This window comes from Python bivittatus, unplaced genomic scaffold (assembly GCF_059951505.1).
Source record: "Python bivittatus isolate LINGU-HERP-01145 unplaced genomic scaffold, Pbiv_v1 ctg000160_np1212, whole genome shotgun sequence".
NCBI classification, from domain to species: Eukaryota; Metazoa; Chordata; class Lepidosauria; order Squamata; family Pythonidae; genus Python; species Python bivittatus.
This window is the reverse complement of record NW_028277076.1, coordinates 4460729-4481939: the sequence shown is the minus strand read 5'-3', so window position 1 is coordinate 4481939 and position 21211 is coordinate 4460729. Positions and strand designations below refer to the sequence as shown.

At 42.5% G+C, this 21211-nt stretch overlaps 1 protein-coding gene across 7 annotated transcripts in view; it reads left to right on the top strand.

Moving 5' to 3' along the window:
- The window catches only part of KCNT1 (potassium sodium-activated channel subfamily T member 1), a 43807-nt gene that overhangs the window by 19556 nt on the left and 3040 nt on the right, over positions 1-21211 (top strand). For 3 of the 7 annotated variants that reach the window (XM_025172242.2, XM_025172234.2, XM_025172224.2), the window contains 18 exons: positions 275-411; positions 1389-1452; positions 2038-2146; positions 3183-3291; positions 4922-5071; positions 5811-6049; positions 7201-7417; positions 8356-8461; positions 8626-8798; positions 9490-9561; positions 10209-10343; positions 10604-10715; positions 11316-11417; positions 11846-11929; positions 12288-12416; positions 12833-12853; positions 13395-13704; positions 21004-21088. In XM_025172242.2, coding sequence (XP_025028010.1) covers positions 275-411; positions 1389-1452; positions 2038-2146; positions 3183-3291; positions 4922-5071; positions 5811-6049; positions 7201-7417; positions 8356-8461; positions 8626-8798; positions 9490-9561; positions 10209-10343; positions 10604-10715; positions 11316-11417; positions 11846-11929; positions 12288-12416; positions 12833-12853; positions 13395-13704; positions 21004-21088 — 2354 coding nt within the window. Of the gene's footprint in view, positions 1-274; positions 412-1388; positions 1453-2037; positions 2147-3182; positions 3292-4921; positions 5072-5810; positions 6050-7200; positions 7418-8355; positions 8462-8625; positions 8799-9489; positions 9562-10208; positions 10344-10603; positions 10716-11315; positions 11418-11845; positions 11930-12287; positions 12417-12832; positions 12854-13394; positions 13705-21003; positions 21089-21211 lie in introns of those variants that run through there. The other 4 variants (XM_025172228.2, XM_025172237.2, XM_025172226.2 and 1 more) reach the window with 3 other exon arrangements.

The following is a 21211-nucleotide window of genomic DNA, read 5'->3' as shown; positions in this document are numbered from 1 at the left end:
TCCTTCCTTCCTTCCTTCCTTCCTTCCTTCCTTCCTTCCTTCCTTTTTTGCACAAACTGGCACACTTCTTACTTGTTGATGTTAGGGTTTTTCATAGTAGTTCTAAGCCTGAAAAAAGTTCTGGAAGGTGTATGTTTTTCATTCTTCTGTGGGGCTGAAATGGGTCTGTTGGTACAAAACATTTTAATTTTTCTTCATACCTCTCTAGTTTGTAGATCTTAAGAGAAACCTGAACATTTTAAGCCACTTGAAGGATTCCGCTTTTCCCTTTCAGGATTATTATGTGGTCATCCTTTGCCCTACAGAAATGGATATTCAGGTACGCCGAGTGCTTCAGATTCCCTTGTGGTCCCAGCGGGTGATCTACCTCCAGGGATCTGCCCTGAAAGATCAGGATCTCATGAGAGCAAAGTGAGTTGGAAAGGGGAAAGCAGATTCTAGTTGAAAAAAGTTGTCTTCTTTCACTGGGCTTGCTTTTGTGAGAGAGAAAGCAGAAACAGTCCATTAATAATATTTCTTTTCTCTGTTATCCTTGAGAGGGGAGGAACCTCATGGTGGAGGGTCTGATATTCAATCCTCTGCAAAACCTAAGAGCAGCTGGGGAAGATTCCTGTCTGAGCAACTAGATAGGATCTTCCTTTTGCTGGACCAAAGGCAACTGGATCGACAGTTGAATTTTACTTTCAACACGTATACAGCCCTCTCTTCCATTTCACCATTGCTTGCCACCTCTTAGCATCTGCCACCTGAGACAGCTGCCTCTAAGAGTACAGCCAGTCTTGCCTGGCCAGCTGTCCCCAGATAGAGCAGAGCAAACACGAACAAACTAGCATCCTTCAGTTAAAGTTGACCTTCAGTTTTCATTAAACTCAACTAATAAAAACCAATGGCCATTGATTTGGGGAGCTGTAGTCATTGTCCAGACCTTCTGAAAGGTGGAGAGTGAATTTCATCTTGCCATTCCAACTATAGATTGGCCCCTTGATCACAAGTCACAATTCAAAATAGACAATATGGGGAAACCAATTTGATTATTCTGTCTGCCACCCAGAGTTCCTTTTGGTAGATGGGCAACTATATAAGCTTAATAAATTAATTAATCAGTTAAATAAAAATGAATAAATATCAGAAGGAAGGAGATAAGAGACAAGGGTAAATATAGTATCCAGGAGTCATTTACAGGTATGGGGGCTCAGTCACGGTCACAAGGAAGACTGGATTGAGCCAAAAAGGTCTGTGAGAAATATGGATTTGGGGTGATGGGTTTGAAGGGAAAAAGAGATATGAGTTTTGTTGGTCTATTAACTATGGTTTCTCCTTTCCCAGTGTTTGTATTTCTAATTAAACTTCCCACCAGACTAGGCTAATAGAATACATTATGTTTGCAGGATGGACAATGGAGAAGCTTGTTTTATTTTGAGCAGTCGAAATGAAGTGGACCGCACAGCTGCAGTAAGTTACAGGATTAATCCCTTGGCTGACAAAATGACTATGCCAAGGAAGTGATAAAAGGGCATTCCCCCCCCCCTTCCTCCCCCATCTCAAGCAACGTTTGTGAAACTCCAAAAATTATAACTCTGAAGGAAATTCTCAGATGAGGCCATGCAAGATCTCAGGTGAGGCTGCTCAATCTGATCAGTGCCTGGAAGATTTCTTGATGAAACACTTCAAGAAAAGGGTCTTAATGTAATTGAAAATACAATCTCATCAAGGCTGTCTGTGTGGGGTTTGTCTTTTATACTAACGTATTGCCTCATTTGAACATGGTTCAACTCTTCCAATGGATCATTTTAAATGATCTTGAGAATAATTTTTGTCAGTGGGTAGTATAGAAATAAGATATTGTGCAAAGAATATTCATGCAATGTGTTGTATTATATTTGTGCCATAGGAATTAATAGGTTAGCTAATGGGGACACAATAATTCCCTTGGAAATGTTTAAAAAGTCCTTTTTCTCTTGCAAACACTCCTGCTTAGAATGTGAAAACTGTCAGGGACCATTTCTAAGTAGGATATTTGTGATCATTCTTCTGTAGGATCATCAAACGATCCTAAGAGCTTGGGCAGTGAAAGATTTTGCTCCTAACTGTCCCCTCTACGTTCAGATTTTGAAACCGGAGAATAAATTTCACGTCAAGTTTGCAGGTAGGACTTTTCCTCCCATCTGTCTGTTGGTTGTTAGATGGGAAAACCCAGCTCCAGAGGAGCCTTTCACCTTTTCCCATTATTGGCAAGGGTTTTTCTTTCCTAAAAATGTCATCAGCTGAAAACATGGGTGGTATATGAGGTGTTTTTCCTCCTTTTCTAATCAACACCAGCCAGCAAATTAGCAACTGGGATATAAAAACAAAACACAATGATTTGGCATCTGCAAACAGACAAGTGGAGTTCATTGTCTCAGATGCAACTAGCTGACTTTCCTGGAACATTTATTGGCTTTACACAGTTTCATCTGCACACATCACATTGCTTACAAGCTCATGGATTTGGTTTCTCTGTTTGGCATCTGTCATTCCTGCTCTTCTCTAACCATATATTTTAAAGTTACATAAAATCTTTAATGTGCGATGGATCTGTTTTCAGCTCTCAGAATCAAGAAAGATGTCCCTTTGCACTGTTTTTGGTTAGGGTATCCCCCAACATAATTAAGATAAAACTAATAAAAATCAGACTTTACAGTTTAACCAAATATCTGAAGTTCCAGGAAACAAGTTATCTGAGATTTTGCTTGAAATCATTCCAGACTATTTGATGTACTGCGTGGAGTGGCAAATTGATAGGTACAAGAAGTTTTTGGGGGGAGAGGGACATAGACAGGAAAGGGTCCTTGAATTGGGAGTTCTGACTTTATACACTTGGGGAAGAAATTGGAAGAGGTATAGGCTGTATTAGGAAGGTAATGACTTCATATTCTTAAGCTGTTCTTAGCGTGATGGCAAGATGCATTTCTTTAATTTATCCACTGCTGCTTATTATAGAAACATAGTATGGTTTATGAAGACATAACAAAGCAGAATGTCAAAGTTCACACCCTTCAAAATGTCACACCTTAGAAATTCATAGCAGCAGAGGCATTTTTTAAAAAGTAATCACAAAGCAAATGTATCAAAGGGATCCAAATGTTTTGCTGGAAATTTGGAATGATGCTTCAGGAATAAAAAAGGACCTGCTTTGATTTCAGATCACGTGGTGTGCGAAGAGGAGTGCAAATACGCCATGCTGGCATTGAACTGTGTCTGCCCAGCTACCTCCACACTTATCACCCTTCTTGTCCACACTTCCAGAGGGCAGTAAGTAGTCAAAAATTGTGAACTGCCAGGCAGTTTCTAGCTGGGGGCAACATCTGACACATCCATGTTAAAGAAGCTGTTTTACTATTTAAGAAAAAGTAGCCATCAAAATGTGGACTAACTGGATACCCAAAGTTTAAGCATGTTAGTCCTTGTCTCTTCAGAAAATAAGAAGTTATGAATAAGTGATCAGTTAACAAGATAATAAAGGAAGTTAATAAACCTCTGCAAAATAAAATTCATTCCTAATGCTAAGTCCCAAATTGACCTCATATTGAGGGTATGAACGGCAGCATGCTGTGAATTCTGGAAGATGTCATCTTAAGTCTTCTGGAAGGAGACACCAGCTTGAGACAAAGGGCTTTAGGATCTTGGTTTTTCAGTCCTTGCTTTTTGAAACCCACCCTGGAAAGTACAAAGCAAGCGAATTGTCCCTGAATGGCATTCCTCCATGAAAGAAAGACTAAATTCTTCATTGAAATGAAGAATTGCTGGACTGCAAGAAGTCCTTCCTTGCTGCATTTTCAATCCAGATGTGGGGAAAGCTGTTTTTCCCCCCCATGGGGACACACACTTGGAATAAAAGGGGTATTTTCTAAAGGATATGTCCTCCTTCTGCAGTTTGTGAGCGTTAGGTGAAGTTGCTATCTTCCTTGGTGGTATGAAGAACCAATGCATGACCCCTACTTCCATAAAACACTAATCTCATCATTGCTCACCATGAACAATAGCATCGTGACCAACTTCTTCCCCCCATTTTGGAACCTCAGTTGACTGGACTGAGAAGCAACCCAAGTAAAGGAATGGTCAGCTGGAATTTGTGGTGTCGCTTGACTTTGGCTTTGGGCAGCTCGTCCAGAAAAGCCTCCAGATCAGGATTTGATCTCAGAGGTCATGTTTTTCTATCCATCATGAGGCAGGCTTTTTTCTACCTGAGGCTAATGGGTCCCACTCCCAGTCTCCATTGAAATGGACCGGGTTGTTTCTTGATTTTTCATTTCAGCACTAGCAGTTGGATAGCTCATTTCCTTACATTGAAAAATTCACTCAGACTGCACAAAGCAGGAGCCGCTTGCCATCTGCCATTGATAGTGACCTGACGTGATTTTGCTTGGTTTGCTAATCCATGCCTTTTCTTATTATCCATTATAAAAATCATCTCTGTAGTATTTTATTTCAGCTGCAGTGCCCTGGACTGAAGCAGGCCTTTTTAAGGCTTGGAAGCAGATGTGATGGTGTTTTTCACATACACCTTTCTTTTCTCTGCATCTCAACACAGTGTCATTCTCCATTGCTTTGGGGGTCCATTGAAGTTGATGGCCCCAAAATGGGAATGCATGGGAAATTGGTCAGTTTTATTGCACCGGAAGGCAAAGTATCGATCCACCTGCTCCTTAGAAGTACAGAACCTCCGTTTGATGGGCTTTCTTTCACGCGTGAGGCCCAGGACAATTGCCACTTCTCCCCAGAGACTCTGTCCCTGGTGGTCATGCCTTTCTGTTTTCCACAACACATTCTTCCAGGGTACTCGATGAGTTGAAAAAGGGATAACGCATGGGGCACATCCCACACTCTGAATTGGAATACATCAGGCTCCTCAATGGTTTGGTTGATTTGAATCTACTTCCAGGGAAGGCCAGGAGTCACCAGAGCAGTGGCAAAGGATGTATGGGCGCTGCTCGGGCAATGAGGTTTACCACATCCGCATGGGTGACAGCAAGTTTTTCATGGAGTATGAGGGAAAGAGCTTTACCTACGCGTCCTTCCACGCTCACAAAAAGTAAGCAGAAAAGCCAGATTTCTTGCTTGGATCAGGGAGGGGGTGTCAAGGAGTAGATCCAAAAGGAATAGGAAGGGTCGGAAAAGCCTTTCATGTCTTCTCTTTTGCAATGCCCACCCAAAGCCTTTTGGGATGCTAAAAATTCCCACGGGGAATAGAGACCAGAACCTTCTTCCAATGTTCCTTTTGTGTCAGGATCTACGCAAACCAGAATCTTCAATTATTTTAATGTGCTATTATTACTAACCATTCTTTTGCATTTATTGCTAACCATAGATCAATAGTGAAATGTTGGGAATGTTATTCTAACCGTTTGCTTGACCTGCCACAAAAAGGGATGCAGGGAGACAGAGTGAGGAAGTTCCACACTTAGCATTGCCAGTCCCCATTATCCCATCCTTCACAATTCACAATCCAGCCATGCCTCCTCCTCCTCTATCTGACTGGAAACCCTGCCTGATTTTAATTCCCTTTGGACTTCAGGTTCTGCAAATGGGAATCAGGCTGATTCATCCCAAGTGTGACATAACTGAGTAGAGTTATTTCCCCCGCCCTGCATTCTCTGAGACCAGATTTTAGACACAATGAGCATCATTTAGTGGAAATACAGGAGATAAATTTAAACAGATCTGTCACATGAATTCTGCTTGCTCTCTTCCCACCCACCTACCAGCATCAACACTGAGGCTGAGCATTAAGTCATGGCAACTGGTTTTATCTTGATCCTTGGTCCTTTCAGATATGGTGTTTGCTTGATGGGTGTGAGAAGGGAGGAGAATAAAAGCATCCTCCTCAACCCAGGACCGCGTCACATCATGACTGCATCGGACACATGCTTCTACATCAACATCACCAAGGAGGAGAACTCTGCCTTCATATTCAAGCAGGAAGAGAAGCAGAAACAGAAACTCTTTTTAGGCAAAGGGATCTATGATGGGCCATCAAGATTGCCAGTCCATAGCATCATTGCTAGCATGGGTGAGTTGCTCTCAACTTTTTCCAGTGGTTCATTGCAAAATTGTTCTAAGTTTAACTCCATCATCTATTTCCTACAAAGGAGGGGAGGGGATTTCAATTTTTAAATTTTTAGTTTTAGGGCTGTATCTTAATCTCTCACCACTTCTTAGGCAAAATGCCAGCCTATCAGCTTATACTAGCCTATCAAAGGTCCTAGCCTAGCTTCCTGAAGTTCCTGGTATATCAAGGGTCCCAGCCTCTAACATAGTTTTAGCTATTTATTTGCTAGCTATTTAAGCTGAGTGAAAATAAATTCTACTGGGGTTTTTTTTCCCCCCTACTTTTTCTTTTTTCATTACCCAGCTGGTAATTCAAGGAGTGTAGGATAATATAGTTGGCAGGGTTTTATCAGCTTGAAAAAAAGCACTTTAATTGTATTGCTCAGTGCTATGAATAATTTTGTTCTGGCATCATTTTTTACTCAGTTTCCAGAGTGATCAAAAGTCAAGGGATGATTTTATAAACAGCCACTTGCAAGTTCCTTCATTATCAGTGATAAGAACTGCCAAAAAGTCAGTAAAAATAAAAATGGGAAGACCATCCCCTAATGTGTCTTTTCTGTAGCAGGCCCTGCCCTGTGGAATATACTTCCCCGTGAGCCCCCACCCATTTTAGCCTTCTGGAAACCCATAAAGGGCTGGCTTTCCCCCCAGACATTGGGATGGGGTAAGGCTGGACCCTGGGGATTGTACAGATTGATGGATTGGAGATGGTGGGAAGGCCCCTGGTTTTCTTGCTTTTTCTTATTTTTGATTTTACTACTTTTGTGAGCCGCCCGGAGTTGTGTTTTATAAGATGGGTGGCCATGTGTGTCTTTTAAATAAATAAATGAGTGTACTGGGGATGTATAGTTGCAAGTGGGAACTAGTTCAGTTGCTGACATTCTTGTCATTCTTCCCGTCGTCTGACTAAATCTTGCTAAACAGTCTCTGTCAGTCTCGTGTTTGGGGGGAAAAAATGAAGAGCCTTCTGGGATTCTGAGAATAGATACATAGCTCTTTGGAAGATGTGTCCGATTCTGCATGGGCTTCTGCCTGTAGACCAGCAGGGTCTACCAGAGCTTCAGACGGGCAGCCCCAGGCACCGCTGATGCCTCCTCTCCTTCGATTCAGGCACTGTGGCCATGGACCTGCAGAACACAGAATGCCGCCCCGTCCACACCTCCAAGTTGACGTTGCCAGCTGAGAACGGGTCTGGGAAAAGGAGGCCCAGCATTGCCCCCGTTCTGGAGGTGGCCGACACTTCCTCTCTTTTACCATGCGACATGCTCAGCGACCAGTCTGAGGATGAGGTGACTCAGTCAGATGATGATGGCTTGACCATTACAGAGTAAGTTCTTTTGACCGCCCCCGCCCCCACAATAGGGAGCCCAGGCACAGATACACACATACACACACACTCCCTTGATACTTAGCATTCAAGTACGCTGAAGTTTTGGTGACGGGGCTTTTCTCATAAGGAACATACCAACTGAAGGGACCATTTTGTGATATAAGCCCCCTCTGCCCCCCACTTTCTTTGTATGAATGGGCTGATTGCCATCTCAATCTTTGGACCTTTGGTAGACTTCAGATATAACAAGTGGTCATAAAATAAGATGATTGGGCTCTCAGTGTCGCCATGCCAGCGTTGCTCACCTGAGAAGAGGCATTGTCAAATTCTTGAGAATCACTGACTCAACTCTGCACTGGTCAAACCCCCCATGCTGCTTCCAAAATACGTTTTGATGTGCAGTGGGGTGTGCAGTCTCTGCCAAGATTGTGCTCTGAGTATTAAAAGAGACCCAGTATGACTCCAGCATTCAGTTCCACGCAAGTGCAGCCATGCAAATTTCCTATTATTTACTCCCTAGTAAGAGCCTATTTGCATACATTAACCTCCCCTTAATGGTCTATTTTTTCCTAGCTCCCACCAGAAGCTGTCAAAAAAGGGAGGGGAGGCAAACAAGAATTTATTCGGCTAAGATGGAACAGCTGTACCATCTGGTGGGAAAAGGTGGAACTGTTTGACTCTTTCCTTCAAGATCCTTAAAATGAAGCCAGGGCTCAGCTAAAATGTGGCCCCCTTCTCCTTTCTAATTATTTCAGATTTGGTCTGCACGCTGTAAATTGGAGTTCTATTAAAGGGTTGGGGGGCACGACTTGATCAGGATTTGTGAAGTCCAGTTGAGCAAGAAGTCCTTCTGCATTTCTCAGGTTCTACCGAACATCAGTAGAACACCTTGCAAGAAGAAAAAGATAGCTCAAATTTTAATCTTTTTTTTTAAGGTATGTGAAAGGGTACCCTCCCAACTCACCTTATATTGGAAGTTCTCCTACCCTCTGCCACCTTTTGCCCATCAAGGCACCTTTCTGTTGCTTGCGTCTGGACAAGGTAAAAGGCTGTGTGCCATTTCTGAACAGGTTCTTGACTGGAGCTATGTCATTTGCTAAATTAACATCCATTATCCTGCAAGCCTTGTAGTGAAGGCTGACTGTAAACCCCAGTCAATTCTCAACTTCCTAATAACAATAACTCTTGTGGTGGTGTGTTTCCAGGGCTGCAAGCACAATAGTTACGAAGATGCCAAGGCCTATGGCTTTAAGAACAAGTTGATCATTGTGTCTGCTGAGACTGCGGGCAACGGCTTGTATAATTTTATTGTCCCTCTCCGGGCGTATTATCGGTCACGGAAGGAGTTGAATCCCATCGTGCTGTTGCTGGACAACAAGCAAGTTCTTCTTCTTTTTTTCCAGATGATTTCTCTTGAATGTGCAATATGCTGGGTCACTGTTCCAGATATAAACACACAGGCAACATTTATAGTAGAGAACAAGAATGCCAGCAAGAGGGAATCTGCAATTGATCAGGTCTGAGTCATAATTAGAAGGCTTAGGGAACTCAAACGGCGCTGCGCCGGAAAGTCTTCTGGCTCAGAGAGACTGCGGCTGATGACGCTGGAATTGCATCAAATGAATTGTGCAAAGAATTTGGGCCCTTTTGATCCTTTCTTTCCCTCCTTACCCTAACCTTGTGTTCAGTAGCTGAAGACATGATTGGAAGCTGTTCTGCCTAGCCTCCTGCCCCTATGAAACCTCTGATATTTGTGTTCAAAGGATCTCAGTCATAATCAGTGCATGCCATGAACTGTCTTCATTGGGGGCTCCTGTTTTGGTTGAGAATATTGTGCGCCTTCGATACAGTGAATGGGAATTAATTCTTGAGGTTCACCTGTAAGGAATAAAGCAGTGATGTATAAACATATCTGTTTTTAAATGATGAGGAATGGACTTGGTTTTGCAAAACCAGACAAGATAAATCTCTGCTCCAATTGCTTAACAGTCAGAAACAGGCACATTTAGAAAGAAATAGGAATGTCAGTGGAACTGAACCTGATTTTTTTTTTCTCTCCCTCTTTTTAGACCAGACCATCACTTCTTGGAAGCCATCTGTTGTTTCCCAATGGTTTATTACATGGAAGGTACAATCGATAAGTAAGTGTCATCTTCTGTGTCCCAGAATGCTAAAATCTAACTTCCTTATGCCATGAAGGATAAGAATTTAGAAGTTGTTTTTTACTGTTGATTTTCTGTTGTATTGTTTATTTCCTTCTTTCCCTTCTTCCCATTCCCTTCTTCCGTATACACTTTCTCCTCTTTTTCCTTAGATCTTAAAGTTAAACACCCCCCTATGCAATAAACTGCAAAACAAATTTAAAAATCCAATTTACAAGGAATTCAATGCAGTTATGGCCATGTTCATACAGCCTACAATTCTCTCTGGGGTCAATATCTAAAATTCCTCAGAGGAAGTGGACTCACCTCTGCTGAGCCACAATTAAGCTTTATTAGTGGGAAGCGATTAGGTCACAGCTTAGCTAAACCCAGACTGTGAGCTGAGAAAGAAACAGAAGGCCAAGAATGAGCTTGAATCAAAATGGTTGTCCCATGTTCCTGGTTTTATTTGGAACTGCTGAAAAGAGTTGGTCACTTGATAGGAACATTGTGCATCTGAATCTGTGGGTCTTGGATTGAGGAATAGAAAATGATCAGAAAATGAATCAGAGCATTATTTCCTGGAGTCTTAACTCAGCCTAGATGTGTCGAAGAATGTGATCTTAAAGGTTCCCTCTCTCTTCCAGCCTTGATAGCTTGCTGCAGTGCGGCATTATTTACGCTGACAATTTGGTGGTAGTAGATAAAGAAAGCACCATGAGTGCAGAGGAAGATTACATGGCAGATGCCAAGACTATCGTCAACGTCCAGACCATGTTCAGGTGAGGGAGAACGTGCTTACAGCATGCAAAAATCATTCCTTTGCTAACCAACAATGGGCACACTGATCCTCTATATTCAAAAAGCAGCCCAGAATTGCTGGGGATCAGGTCATAGACTTGCCATTTTATATACTTCTCCCTAAAACACCTGGCCAGTTTCTGCTGAGGACCAAAGAAGGTCCTGGGTTTGACTGAACATGCTTTTCTGATCTTTGCAAAAGGCTCGCTATCACTTTTTAAATTTTTTCCCCCTCTCCCAGGCTTTTTCCAAGTCTGAGTATCATTACTGAATTGACCCATCCATCAAATATGAGGTTTATGCAATTCCGGGCAAAGGACAGCTACTCATTGGCCCTTTCCAAACTGGAGAAGGTAACGAAACAATACAAATCTGTAACTCCAGGCCTGTAATTTGAAGCCACACCAAGCATTTGGGGTGAAAGTTGTCCAGTTGGCTGATTTTTTTGTCGTTTCCTATCCCCTTTCAAAGAAGCTCATATTTGTGAAAATAGTCCTGGATTCTGAGCTTCACGCATCCTGCAACGTTTTGCTCTGACCCTCCCTTTTAAAGAATGAAATTTTACAATGAGGTTTAACCTGCTGCAGTCATGACACTAAAGGGAAAATCATTGAGAAGGAAAAAAGTGCCCAAATTCTTAAAGGTCCAAAAATTCTTGGGACACCCTTTCAGATGAGAAAGGGGACATAGATTTTTTAAAAATGGATTAAACTAATTCATAAAGTAAATCAGTGTCTGTTATAGGGACACCTTACTACAGTGAGAGCTATATGAACAGCCTACATTCAGAGGCTATCTCCTTCCAAGTTCCAAATAAACAGGGATAGTCATGGTCTTCAGCCTGTGCTTATGAGCTTCCTAGATTTATTGATCCAACTCTTGTTGGAGACAGGAATACTGGCCTGATCTGAAAAACAGCTATTTTTATCCTGCCTATAATGTCTCCTGCACAGAAAGAGCGAGAGAATGGCTCCAACTTGGCTTTCATGTTCCGCCTCCCGTTTGCCGCTGGCCGGGTTTTCAGCATCAGCATGTTAGATACGCTCCTTTACCAGGTCAGAGAAAGGAACAAGTTGAATATCCTTTTTAAACCCTTCTTTTCAAAGCAAAACTTCTCAGATCCTTCACAGGGACTCTAGTATCTTCTGTTCCACTTTGCAAGCCATTCCATGGAGGACATGGAGTTGGTGATGGAGGACAAAGGGTCTTGAGATAGGGAGACCTCAAACTTAAATGATTTTGAAGAAGGATTTGCCCTGTGGAATTGCCCTGGGGCCAAAATGAAATCAATATGTCTGCATTTTATTTTAGTTCTGTTTCCAAACTGTGAAATATGGGCTTCTTGGGTTGCGGGTGGGAAGGGAAGCTTTTTAATCATCATCACTGAACCCGTTCAAATATTGACTTGAATCTAACCTGCCAACATTGTAGCACTAGCCTCCGTCCCTCCAAAAAGATTGATGGGTGTCTTTCTTCTTTTTAGTCCTTTGTGAAAGATTATATGATCACCATCACAAGATTATTACTCGGTCTGGACACAACTCCTGGGTCTGGTTATCTCTGTGCAGTAAGTGTGGTGTTGATGCTTGGTGCATTTCCATGGCACCAATATGGTCTATGATTTGATTTTCCTCTTGCCTGATTCAGGCAAGAGTTCCTCTGTCTCCAAGTATCTCTAAAATGGGGGGATAATGGATTTGCCCCATCTTGAGGAGTCTTGGATCTACTCACTGGGGGCATTGCTAGTGGGAAGAGTCCTAGATACCTTCTCTTAGGCCTCATCCCCAGCAATCTAACTTGCAGGAGTAGTCTGCCTCTGAATATGGAGGGTGGCATGATTTGGCCTAAAACCTACTATTTATCATGCCTTCTCCTTTTTTTTTCTTTTCTTCTCCTTTATGTTCTTTCATTGCTTTACTGCACAGATGAAAATCACAGAAGACGACCTCTGGATCCGATCCTACGGACGTCTCTTTCAGAAGCTGTGTTCTTCCAGCGCGGAGATTCCCATTGGCATTTACAGAACTGAATCCCACATGTTTTCCACCACTGATGTAAGAAGCTGACAAAGTAGAGCTCTTTCGGACAGGATCTCTTTGCATCCCAAAGTATCCTCAGCAAGCAGGCAGGGCTTGTGATCCATTGCCACATTCTAGAACCAGAGTGTTGAAAGCTCCCTTAGTGATCCTCAAGCCGGATCCCGGTGTGAGGTCCACAACAGAAGAGGCATCCATGCCTTTCTATTTTCAGCCTGCTGTACATTTTAGAGAATGCTATAGCAGTAAAATGAAAGTGTGTCTGTCTCAACCAACTCAGCAAACACTCTTGCCAATCTAGCATTCAGCAAAAGGGAAAAAGAAAAAGAAAGAAGGTTGTCTGCATTGTTTTAAAGATCATTTGTCAAGTTTTTCTTTTTTTTCCTTTCTCTTTTTTTCTCTATCCTCCCTTCCCCTCCAACCCCCCACCCCAGCCTCATGATATCAGAACACAGGTGAGTATGGTTTGAGTCACCAGATATGCACTTCTTTTCAATGGTTAGATGTAAATGCAAGATTTGGCTTCTCCAAGCCAAAAGAAAATCGGGATGGAGGGAGCTCAGGGACAGGTTCACACAACATGCGTAACCCTAAACCTGGGCATGTGCTGTGTTCAGATAACATGCTGTGCTCCAATCTAGAAACCACATTTTGGCTTAATGTGATGACCTGGTTCATCCAAGATAATGAGGCAACAGCCAGGCTCACCAAAACATGTTGAATCGCTACCTACCCGGTGCCATTTTAGCCTCGTCTAGCATGTTGTTTGAATCCAGGTGAATTCTCACTGATTCGACCTGAGTCCTTTGGTTGACCTACAGAGCATGGATTTAATTGCTAACCAATGATCCCCCTTCTAGAAAGTTTCCTTTTTGTTAGGGCAGATTAAACTGCTTTTTCTATACCCTACGATTCCATGGAATCAGACCGGCTTCTCCCGGGAATCATCCCAAAGTTGTTGATGACTTTCTTCTCATGGCCTACTGGTGTTCCCAGTCACAGATTTCAATCAATGTGGAAGACTGCGAAGACATCAAGGAAGGGAAGGAGCCCTGGAATGCCAAACCACACCACCATCACCGGAATTCGTGTCCCGCGGACCAAACGGAGCACCCGCTTCTCCGGAGGAAAAGCATGCAGTGGGCTCGACGTCTGAGCCGAAAAGGAGCCAACAAGCAGACAGCAAAAACAGCCGAATGGATCAACCAGCAGAGACTGAACCTCTACCGGCGATCGGAAAGGCAGGAGCTGTCTGAGCTTGTGAAGAATCGCATGAAACACCTGGGCTTGCCCACAACAGGGTACGGTAAGTGGTTCCCTTTGCTTCTGCCATCCACAGAAGGTGCCTCGTCTGCTTTCATCCAAAACATAGCTTGGAATTCTTCTGCAATGTCCTGAAGCTTCCAAAAAGATGGTTTCTCTTCTTGGTTGGTCCTCCTTAACAAAGGCTCTCAGTTTTAGGACAACGTTCACCTCGTCAGCACAGGGTTCCTTTTCAAGGGCTCCCTTCTGCTCCTAATATATTGGTTTATATATCGTTTATATCTCCCCAGCATGTTGGCTGAGGAATTCTGAGAGTTGAAGTCCACACATCTTAAAGCGGTCAGGCTTGAAAAACACTGGCTTAAAGCATTACGCCCCGTCCTTCAGCCTGAAAGATGCAGCAGCAGCAGCTTCTAGAAGAGCTGATCCAGATAAATATTTGCAGTTCTACCACTGGGAAAAAAAAAAGAGAGAAATGCTATAAAGGAGGTGGGAAAAGGGGAAAAAATGGAGCTGCCAGTTCTTAATTTTTCTTTTTGTCACTTAAGAAAAGGATTTTATCAGATCCAACTGCTGGTTACACTTAGGCACCCTTTCGTATTCTGACTGGCTGAAGCTGCTGATATTTCTCTGATTTCCCAAAGACAAAAATGCTTTTCGTTTTTCAGAATGGAATTTTATCTCCAGCAGTGGAGATATAATTGTGTCCAATTTAAAGCAGAGAAGGATTTCTAAGTGGGGGAAACCAAAGGCAAGTCTCCATTAATTTTCTTAATTGTGGGGGAATGGAGAGCGTGCAATATCAATTTAAAATAGGATACACTGAGTTCTAGCAAAAAAACATTTTTGCACAGTTTGGGAGGATGTCACCTGAAGTACTGTTGGGTCTGGTTCCTAAGAAAAATGGTGATGGTCACCTGCGGCAAGGATTTTGATTCGGAGACGGTTCCTTAAATCTTGCAAGGATTTCCTGCAATCTTGGGGAACGATCCAGTGCATTGCCAAAGCATTCACTGGTTCTTTTTAGACCACAGACTGGTTCGAAATACTTACTCTGGAAAGCTGCCTTGCTCCTTAAAATAAATTTAATTAATTAATTAAAAATGAAAACAGACCTATCATGAGCTTCATGGCACTCTTGGTTTTTGCTTCATTTTATGGACCCATATTAGCTAAGGAGAGAGAAGATGGTAAGAAGTGTGGTGAGGCACTTTTTCCTGAATCTGCATTGATCAAGCATGGTAGGTAGAAGAATTTCACCAAGGAGTTTACATGGGTGTTTTATTGGCCGTGTTCACACAACATTCAGCTCGAATAGAAACCTAGCATATGTCGTTGCTCTACATGCTAAGCTTGGTGAGTGTTAATCCTGGTTAATGGCTTAGAGGGTTGTACAAATCCAGTTTCCTTGATTTGTTTATAGTTCAATGGATGGTGCAAATTCAGAAGATGGACTACTTTCATAACTAGGTTAAGCATGTTGTGTGTGAATGCAGCCAGTGAATTCCGGGGTGGGTGGAAGAGAAATGGGTGAATTTAAAAGAAAAGATTGTGTTTTCTTGTATTCAGACTGTTTTCACCCAAAGATCACAATGGTCTGATTCTGTCATCTGCATTTCATGTGCATTTCATCATTCACATTCCACAGGCAGGGAGTTTGGGAAACCTTATCAAGTCTTAAGACTTTCCTTGACATCCACTAATAAAACCTGAAAAGAAATTGTAGGATCAGTGTGACATAGAGATGTGAAGATCCAGGGGAAAAAAGAGAGAGAGAGAAATCAGAAAAATAAGGTGTTCTTTTAATGTTTCCATGTTTTGGCCTCTGAATCTTCACATCGCCAATATAATATAAGCATGAGTGAAACTATATGAAAGTACTGTAAGTTAGAGATCTCAGAAAAACAGAAGAGTTTCTCTTTCTTTTTTGTTATGATGAACAACTTTTCATTCCAATTTTTTGGTTTGCCTTTTTTCCTTTCCTTTGCAGAATTATTTTATGCCATCTGCTGCTGTATGCACGCCTCCACCTTTGCTATCAAAGACATGGTGTCCTGAGTTCCCTTGCCTGTAAGGTCTTTCCCCCAAATTGGGCCATGCAAAACGGAATCATTGGCTTTTCCCTGGATAACCAAGAATTTTGAAACTTTCTGGATGCCCCCAAAAGGAGGAAGAAACTTAGAACAAATTGGGCCACTTATTTTGAAGAAAAGGTTGCATCATGCAAGGGATTGCCACCTCAAGCAAAACTAAGAAAGCTTTCTTGCAAAGAGCTGTGGGGCTAGCTTGCTCCATAGCGAATAATCTCTTTTCCAGGGTTCATGCATAACAAAGTCCCATTCATCAAAAGCTCCTGGAGATATTTACACATGTTGGGTCCTTGCCAATTTGCTTGGTTATACTTCTTGAAATAGGCAAAAGTTGATGGTTTGGTGGTGCTAAAGTGTTGATGACTCTTTGCAATTCCTTTCTGAATTTCCTCAGTATCTCCTCACAAGTAGGAAACAGGTTGGGAGAAGCAAGGAAAGGGGACCTTTAACAAGGTCTGCATCCAGGGCTTAACTGGGCCTGGATTAGGCAAATTCACTGAAATGTAATTCAGAAGAAACCTGGACCCTTAGCTAGGATGTCTGTAGCTGAAAATGGATGGCATGGAATCACCAAACATTTACAAGGACTGAAAAATCCATTGGCACAAAACCTGTAAACCGAACTCTCAAGACCCGATCAAGGTTTAATAAGGGCAGTAGAAGAGATGATCAAAGATGGTTCTCTAATCAATCTTGTCTCAGTGAGATTGTCTGAAACCCATTTTTATGGAGTCCTTGATGTTCTCTGAGCTTGGTGGTTGGCCTGCAGACATCTCATGACCCGACTAGGGAACATCATCGGTGCTCCTCTCAGTGCTAATTGCTCGCTAGTACTGATGGTGCTACCTAGCCAGGTAATGAAACATCTGCAAGACGCCCACCCAGCTCAGAGAGCACCAAGGACTCTACAGTTCAACCCTGAGCTACAGAGACTCTCTTCTATTGGATCCCATTTTTATGCCATGTCACCTGTTAGCATCTAATTCATGCAATATCATGAGTTCTGGCTTCCTTTTTATTTGCTTGCTCTTCTTTTTAAGCACATATGTACGTATATACTTTTGACTCCATTATTTTGCCCATGTGACCACCGAATCTGGTTTCTGAATACTTTCTGAATCACTGCTTGCTGATTTTTCTCTTCTTTTTCTCTCCATTTATGTCTGTGCTGTGTTGTCCTCTTCTCTTTTTTTCCTCCTTCCCTTTCTTCTATTTGATTTCTGTCTCTTTCTTTCTTTCTTTCTTTCTTTCTTTCTTTCTTTCTTTCTTTCTTTCTTTCTTTCTTTCTTTCTTTCTTTCTTTCTTTCTCTGTGTGTTCCGTAGAGGATGTAGCAAATTTAACAGCCTGTGATGTGATGAATCGTGTAAACCTTGGATATTTGCAAGGTAAAATCTCTTTTCCTCTCAGAGTCAGGCTTGACTCATGGCATAGTAGCGTAACAAAGACGTGGCCCGTTAAACCCTTGGGTAAACACCTCTGTGGAAAATGCCATTCTGGGTTGATATGAAACAGAAGCCAAGGGAGCTAGCAAGATTAAAACACTGCAGGGTGTATATTTAAGGTGTCTCCTTGAATGCAGAAATAATAAACAGTACCCTGTCCCACCCCACACCAGGCAAATAATCAGAGACATTCTCATTAAAGGGGTTCCTTAAGAGGTACATGACACCACAGATAGCACAGCTGTGTTCCCAAAGTGTGTTTACTAGGTGAACGGTGTTCACTTGGTCAGTGTAACTGTGGTGAACTTTTTTGTGGCTTAGCTTGTTGGCAAACCCAGCCTGCTTAGTTAGTCTATGATGCAATGTCTTATGCAAACCAGGAAAATGGGTTACTTCCATAACCAGGCTGAACTTGTGGTGTGAATGTAATCCAGGTTCACAATTATGGAAACTGACTACGTGCATAAAATACATTCAGTCTGGGTTGAATGGAATGTTCCAGTGGTGGAAATGGCTCCTGGAAAATTAGGTTGATTGATTGATTGATGATTGATTGAGTGCCATCAAGTCGTTTTTGACTCCTAGCAACCACACAGATAGATTGATTTTCTCTATGATAGGTAGATGAAGACATAGAAATAGGGGCAACCTCACCTATTAAGAATTGGATTGGATCACATCTGCTTTAGATTCCTCATTGGAAACAAAGAGAGGCAGTGTGGTGTAGTAGTGAAGATGATGCACCAGGACTGGGGAGACCCAGGTTCAAAGTCATCCTCAGCCATGGAAGCTCACTTTGGCTTGATTCTTCTCCCTTCCCAATCTGTTCCCCAGGGCTGTTATTGTGGCAGAAAAAGAGCTGCTTGCATCACCTTGATGTTACAGGAAAAGGATATAGATCTAAGAAATAAATAAAATAGAGTTAGTATTCTAGAAGGTGTCAGCAGGCCTCCATAATTTATTTTTAAATATTAAACATGTTGAAAATGGCTCAAATGTTGCCGTTTTCAGTTTGCTCACCAAATCCTTGGGAGTGACGTTCTTGCAAGATTTTAAGTTTATTGGGGGGTGGGGGGTGGAGAGGTATCCTGAATCTGAAATGGCCTGAGATATATAGCAATTGGCTGAAAACCTTGTGCAAGTGGCATGGGTTTTTATCTTAATTTCATGCAGGATCCAAACCATCTGAGCAAACCAACCATGGTTTTACTCTGATTTCTTTCTGGGGGAAAGGCAATGTTCTGATGGCTGTCAACGTAGCTAAGGTTCTTCAGTTCATCGCAACTGGGTATGAAATGAAGTACTCTTCCCTCCACCCCAAACTAGCTTCTTGGTAAGAGGGTTGCAGTTTAGCCATTAACTTCACCTTGGAAATGTAATGCAAGGCTGCCATTTAATAACTCTCCGTGGAAGAGACGTTTTCTGAACAGTTAAGGAGCCATGAATGGAAAGAGCATTTGCTGCAAAGTTTAACCCACAAAGCTCAATGGTCTGTGGAGCTGGCAGTCCATTAATCAAAGCCTCCTAAAACTGAGTCAATGATTACTTGATCTCCATCTATCTTCCAGTGCCCCTATCTTTTCTGATACAGCCAGCTTTGGAAATGTCCAATATAGCTCAGATTTATATAAACTAAATTGACCTTAAAAGGCAAATTACAATGTAGCAGTACACTTATGGGATTCATTATACTTTGTCTGAATTCCATGTGCTAGGACGGATGGCTTTCACGCAGATCTTAAGCCCTGAAGCCTACCATATGTAGCAAATCTTTTGGCTCTCATCTCACCTGAGTCTTGTTGAACTGGCCTTCACTGTGGGCTTCATTTTCAGGAAAGCATGGAATATTGTCAGTATTTTCCAGGCTCAGCAAAGTGGAGAGGCTGGGAAATCTAGCCAATTGCATCATCTTGAACCAAAGTCCCAGTTCCTAGTCTTAATGGTTAGTCATAGGGGGACGATCAAATCTGACCTATAGAAATCCAGTCCCAGATGACCACAAGAAGAGGGTTTTCTGTCTCTCTCTGTCTCCAATGGATTTTGGCAGCCCAAATCTCATAACCCTAATAACAGGACAATGTGTCACATCTTTGAGAAACTCAGCTAACCTTTCTAGATCTAAAGACTGGGAAGGCAGGTTGAAAAGCAATTGAGGGTTGAGGCACAGTTGGGTTTCAGGAAACCGTACAAAGGAAGCCAGTTGGTCAATGCAAAGGGTGCCCACTCCTGTTGACATCTCTCTCTTCCACCCAGTTCTTTAACCACAAAGGAACAGCTTCCGTTAATCATAAAGGGCAATTGGGTATGAACGCCCATCTCTGTAGATCAGAGGAGAGAAAAGAGTTGGATTAGCATTGGATGCTCTTTGTAAAGACCATGATAAATCTTAATCAGTTCTTTGTCTGCCTTCTGTGACTTGTGGGCCTAAGAGCAACCAAATCAGTCAGCCACATAACCCTACCAGAACTGTCTTGATAATCTGAGCCCAAACCCCTGATTTTTCATCCTGAGCATCTTCAGGAAGAGTTGGGAAAAAACCCTTCCACTGTTGACAGTACTGGACCATTGGTTTGACTTGCCATACGCTGTTTCCAGTGTCCAGTAACTCAACTGTGGCCAGTGAGAATTTTTGGAGAAGAGGCCCAGCTTCCTCTTAAGCTACGGAGTTCTGTCTGTAGATGCACAAATCCTGCAAGGGATTCATCACCCAGCATCACCATATGTCCATTCTGGCTCCCTCTCAATCCTACCAGCTTATGCTTGCCCTGTCTCTATGTTTAAATTAAACTTTGGGGGATGTATTATTCTTATTCTTATTTGGGAGAATTAGGCTGCAATGCTTATTTAGAAGTAAGCTCTTTTGAATCCATCTCAGTAGAGCTGGTTTCACTAATCACTTAGAGTTTCTTCTAGCATCACCCAGCCATATAAAACCTCCAGAGAGAAATAGGGTTAAGAATTTGGTTAGGGTCCTAATGAACCTTTTGAAGGAGGTTGGCAATGGAAAGCTTATGAATGCAATCTACTCTGATTGGGGAAGTGGTAGCTGACACATCTCTCTTCCACTTTTCACTAGACCCTGAGTATAGCTTCTGATTCCAAAGACCCCACTCCGCCCACCCCTTAGCAGAACAGCTCTGTGCAGGAATGGAGGTAGCAACCCATGTTGATCTTAAATTTTGGGAAAGTGGCAGTAGGCATTTCTATCAATAACCTTCCCCAAGATGTTTCTGGAGAGAACCAAGGGGTTCCATATGCAGGAGTGTGACTTGCCAGTATGTGTAAGATTCTATTTAGAATGTAATTATCCAACTGTGTGGGTTTGAAAGATGTCTGTAAGATCAAAGTTGGCTGACCTTAAGTAGCAGAGAACTGCAAGCTTTTTTTATCCCTGTTGCTGTGCCTGAGAAACTGCGCCATTCTGATACATCAACCACCAACTTCATTATCCCATCCTGTTTTCGTCCCCAGCTTCAGTGTGGAGCATCCTATCACAGGCAGTCTACCCATTTCTCAGATTCACCAAGCAATAATGACCGTGTCACTTCCCTCTGGGGAGGGGATGTGCCCTAAAGCAAAACTGGCTGCATTCTGAATGCAAAACAAGGGGGCAGCTCCCTTTGACCCTGTCTTATCCTTGAGCCTGGGGCTACTGGTGATAGACAGGAACGAGGCACAGAAATAACTAGGACCTACTTACAGTTGAGATATTCAGAGGATTCCATGGCCCCAAAGGTTTCCCACTGTTCAGCTGCTAACTGCTGTTCTGCCTGACCAGATGCCCACTTGACCACATTTTTGTCTTCCAGATGAGATGAACGATCACCAAAATACACTCTCCTATGTTCTCATCAATCCTCCTCCGGACACGCGGCTAGAACTCAACGATATAGTGTACGTATGAAATTAATTCAGTATATTATGTCCAGTAAAGGGGCTTGCAGAATGGGGTTGCATGTGAGCTAGGCACAGAAGGAATCATTTGCTTGCTTCCCAACCAGTGGGTAATGCTGGGGC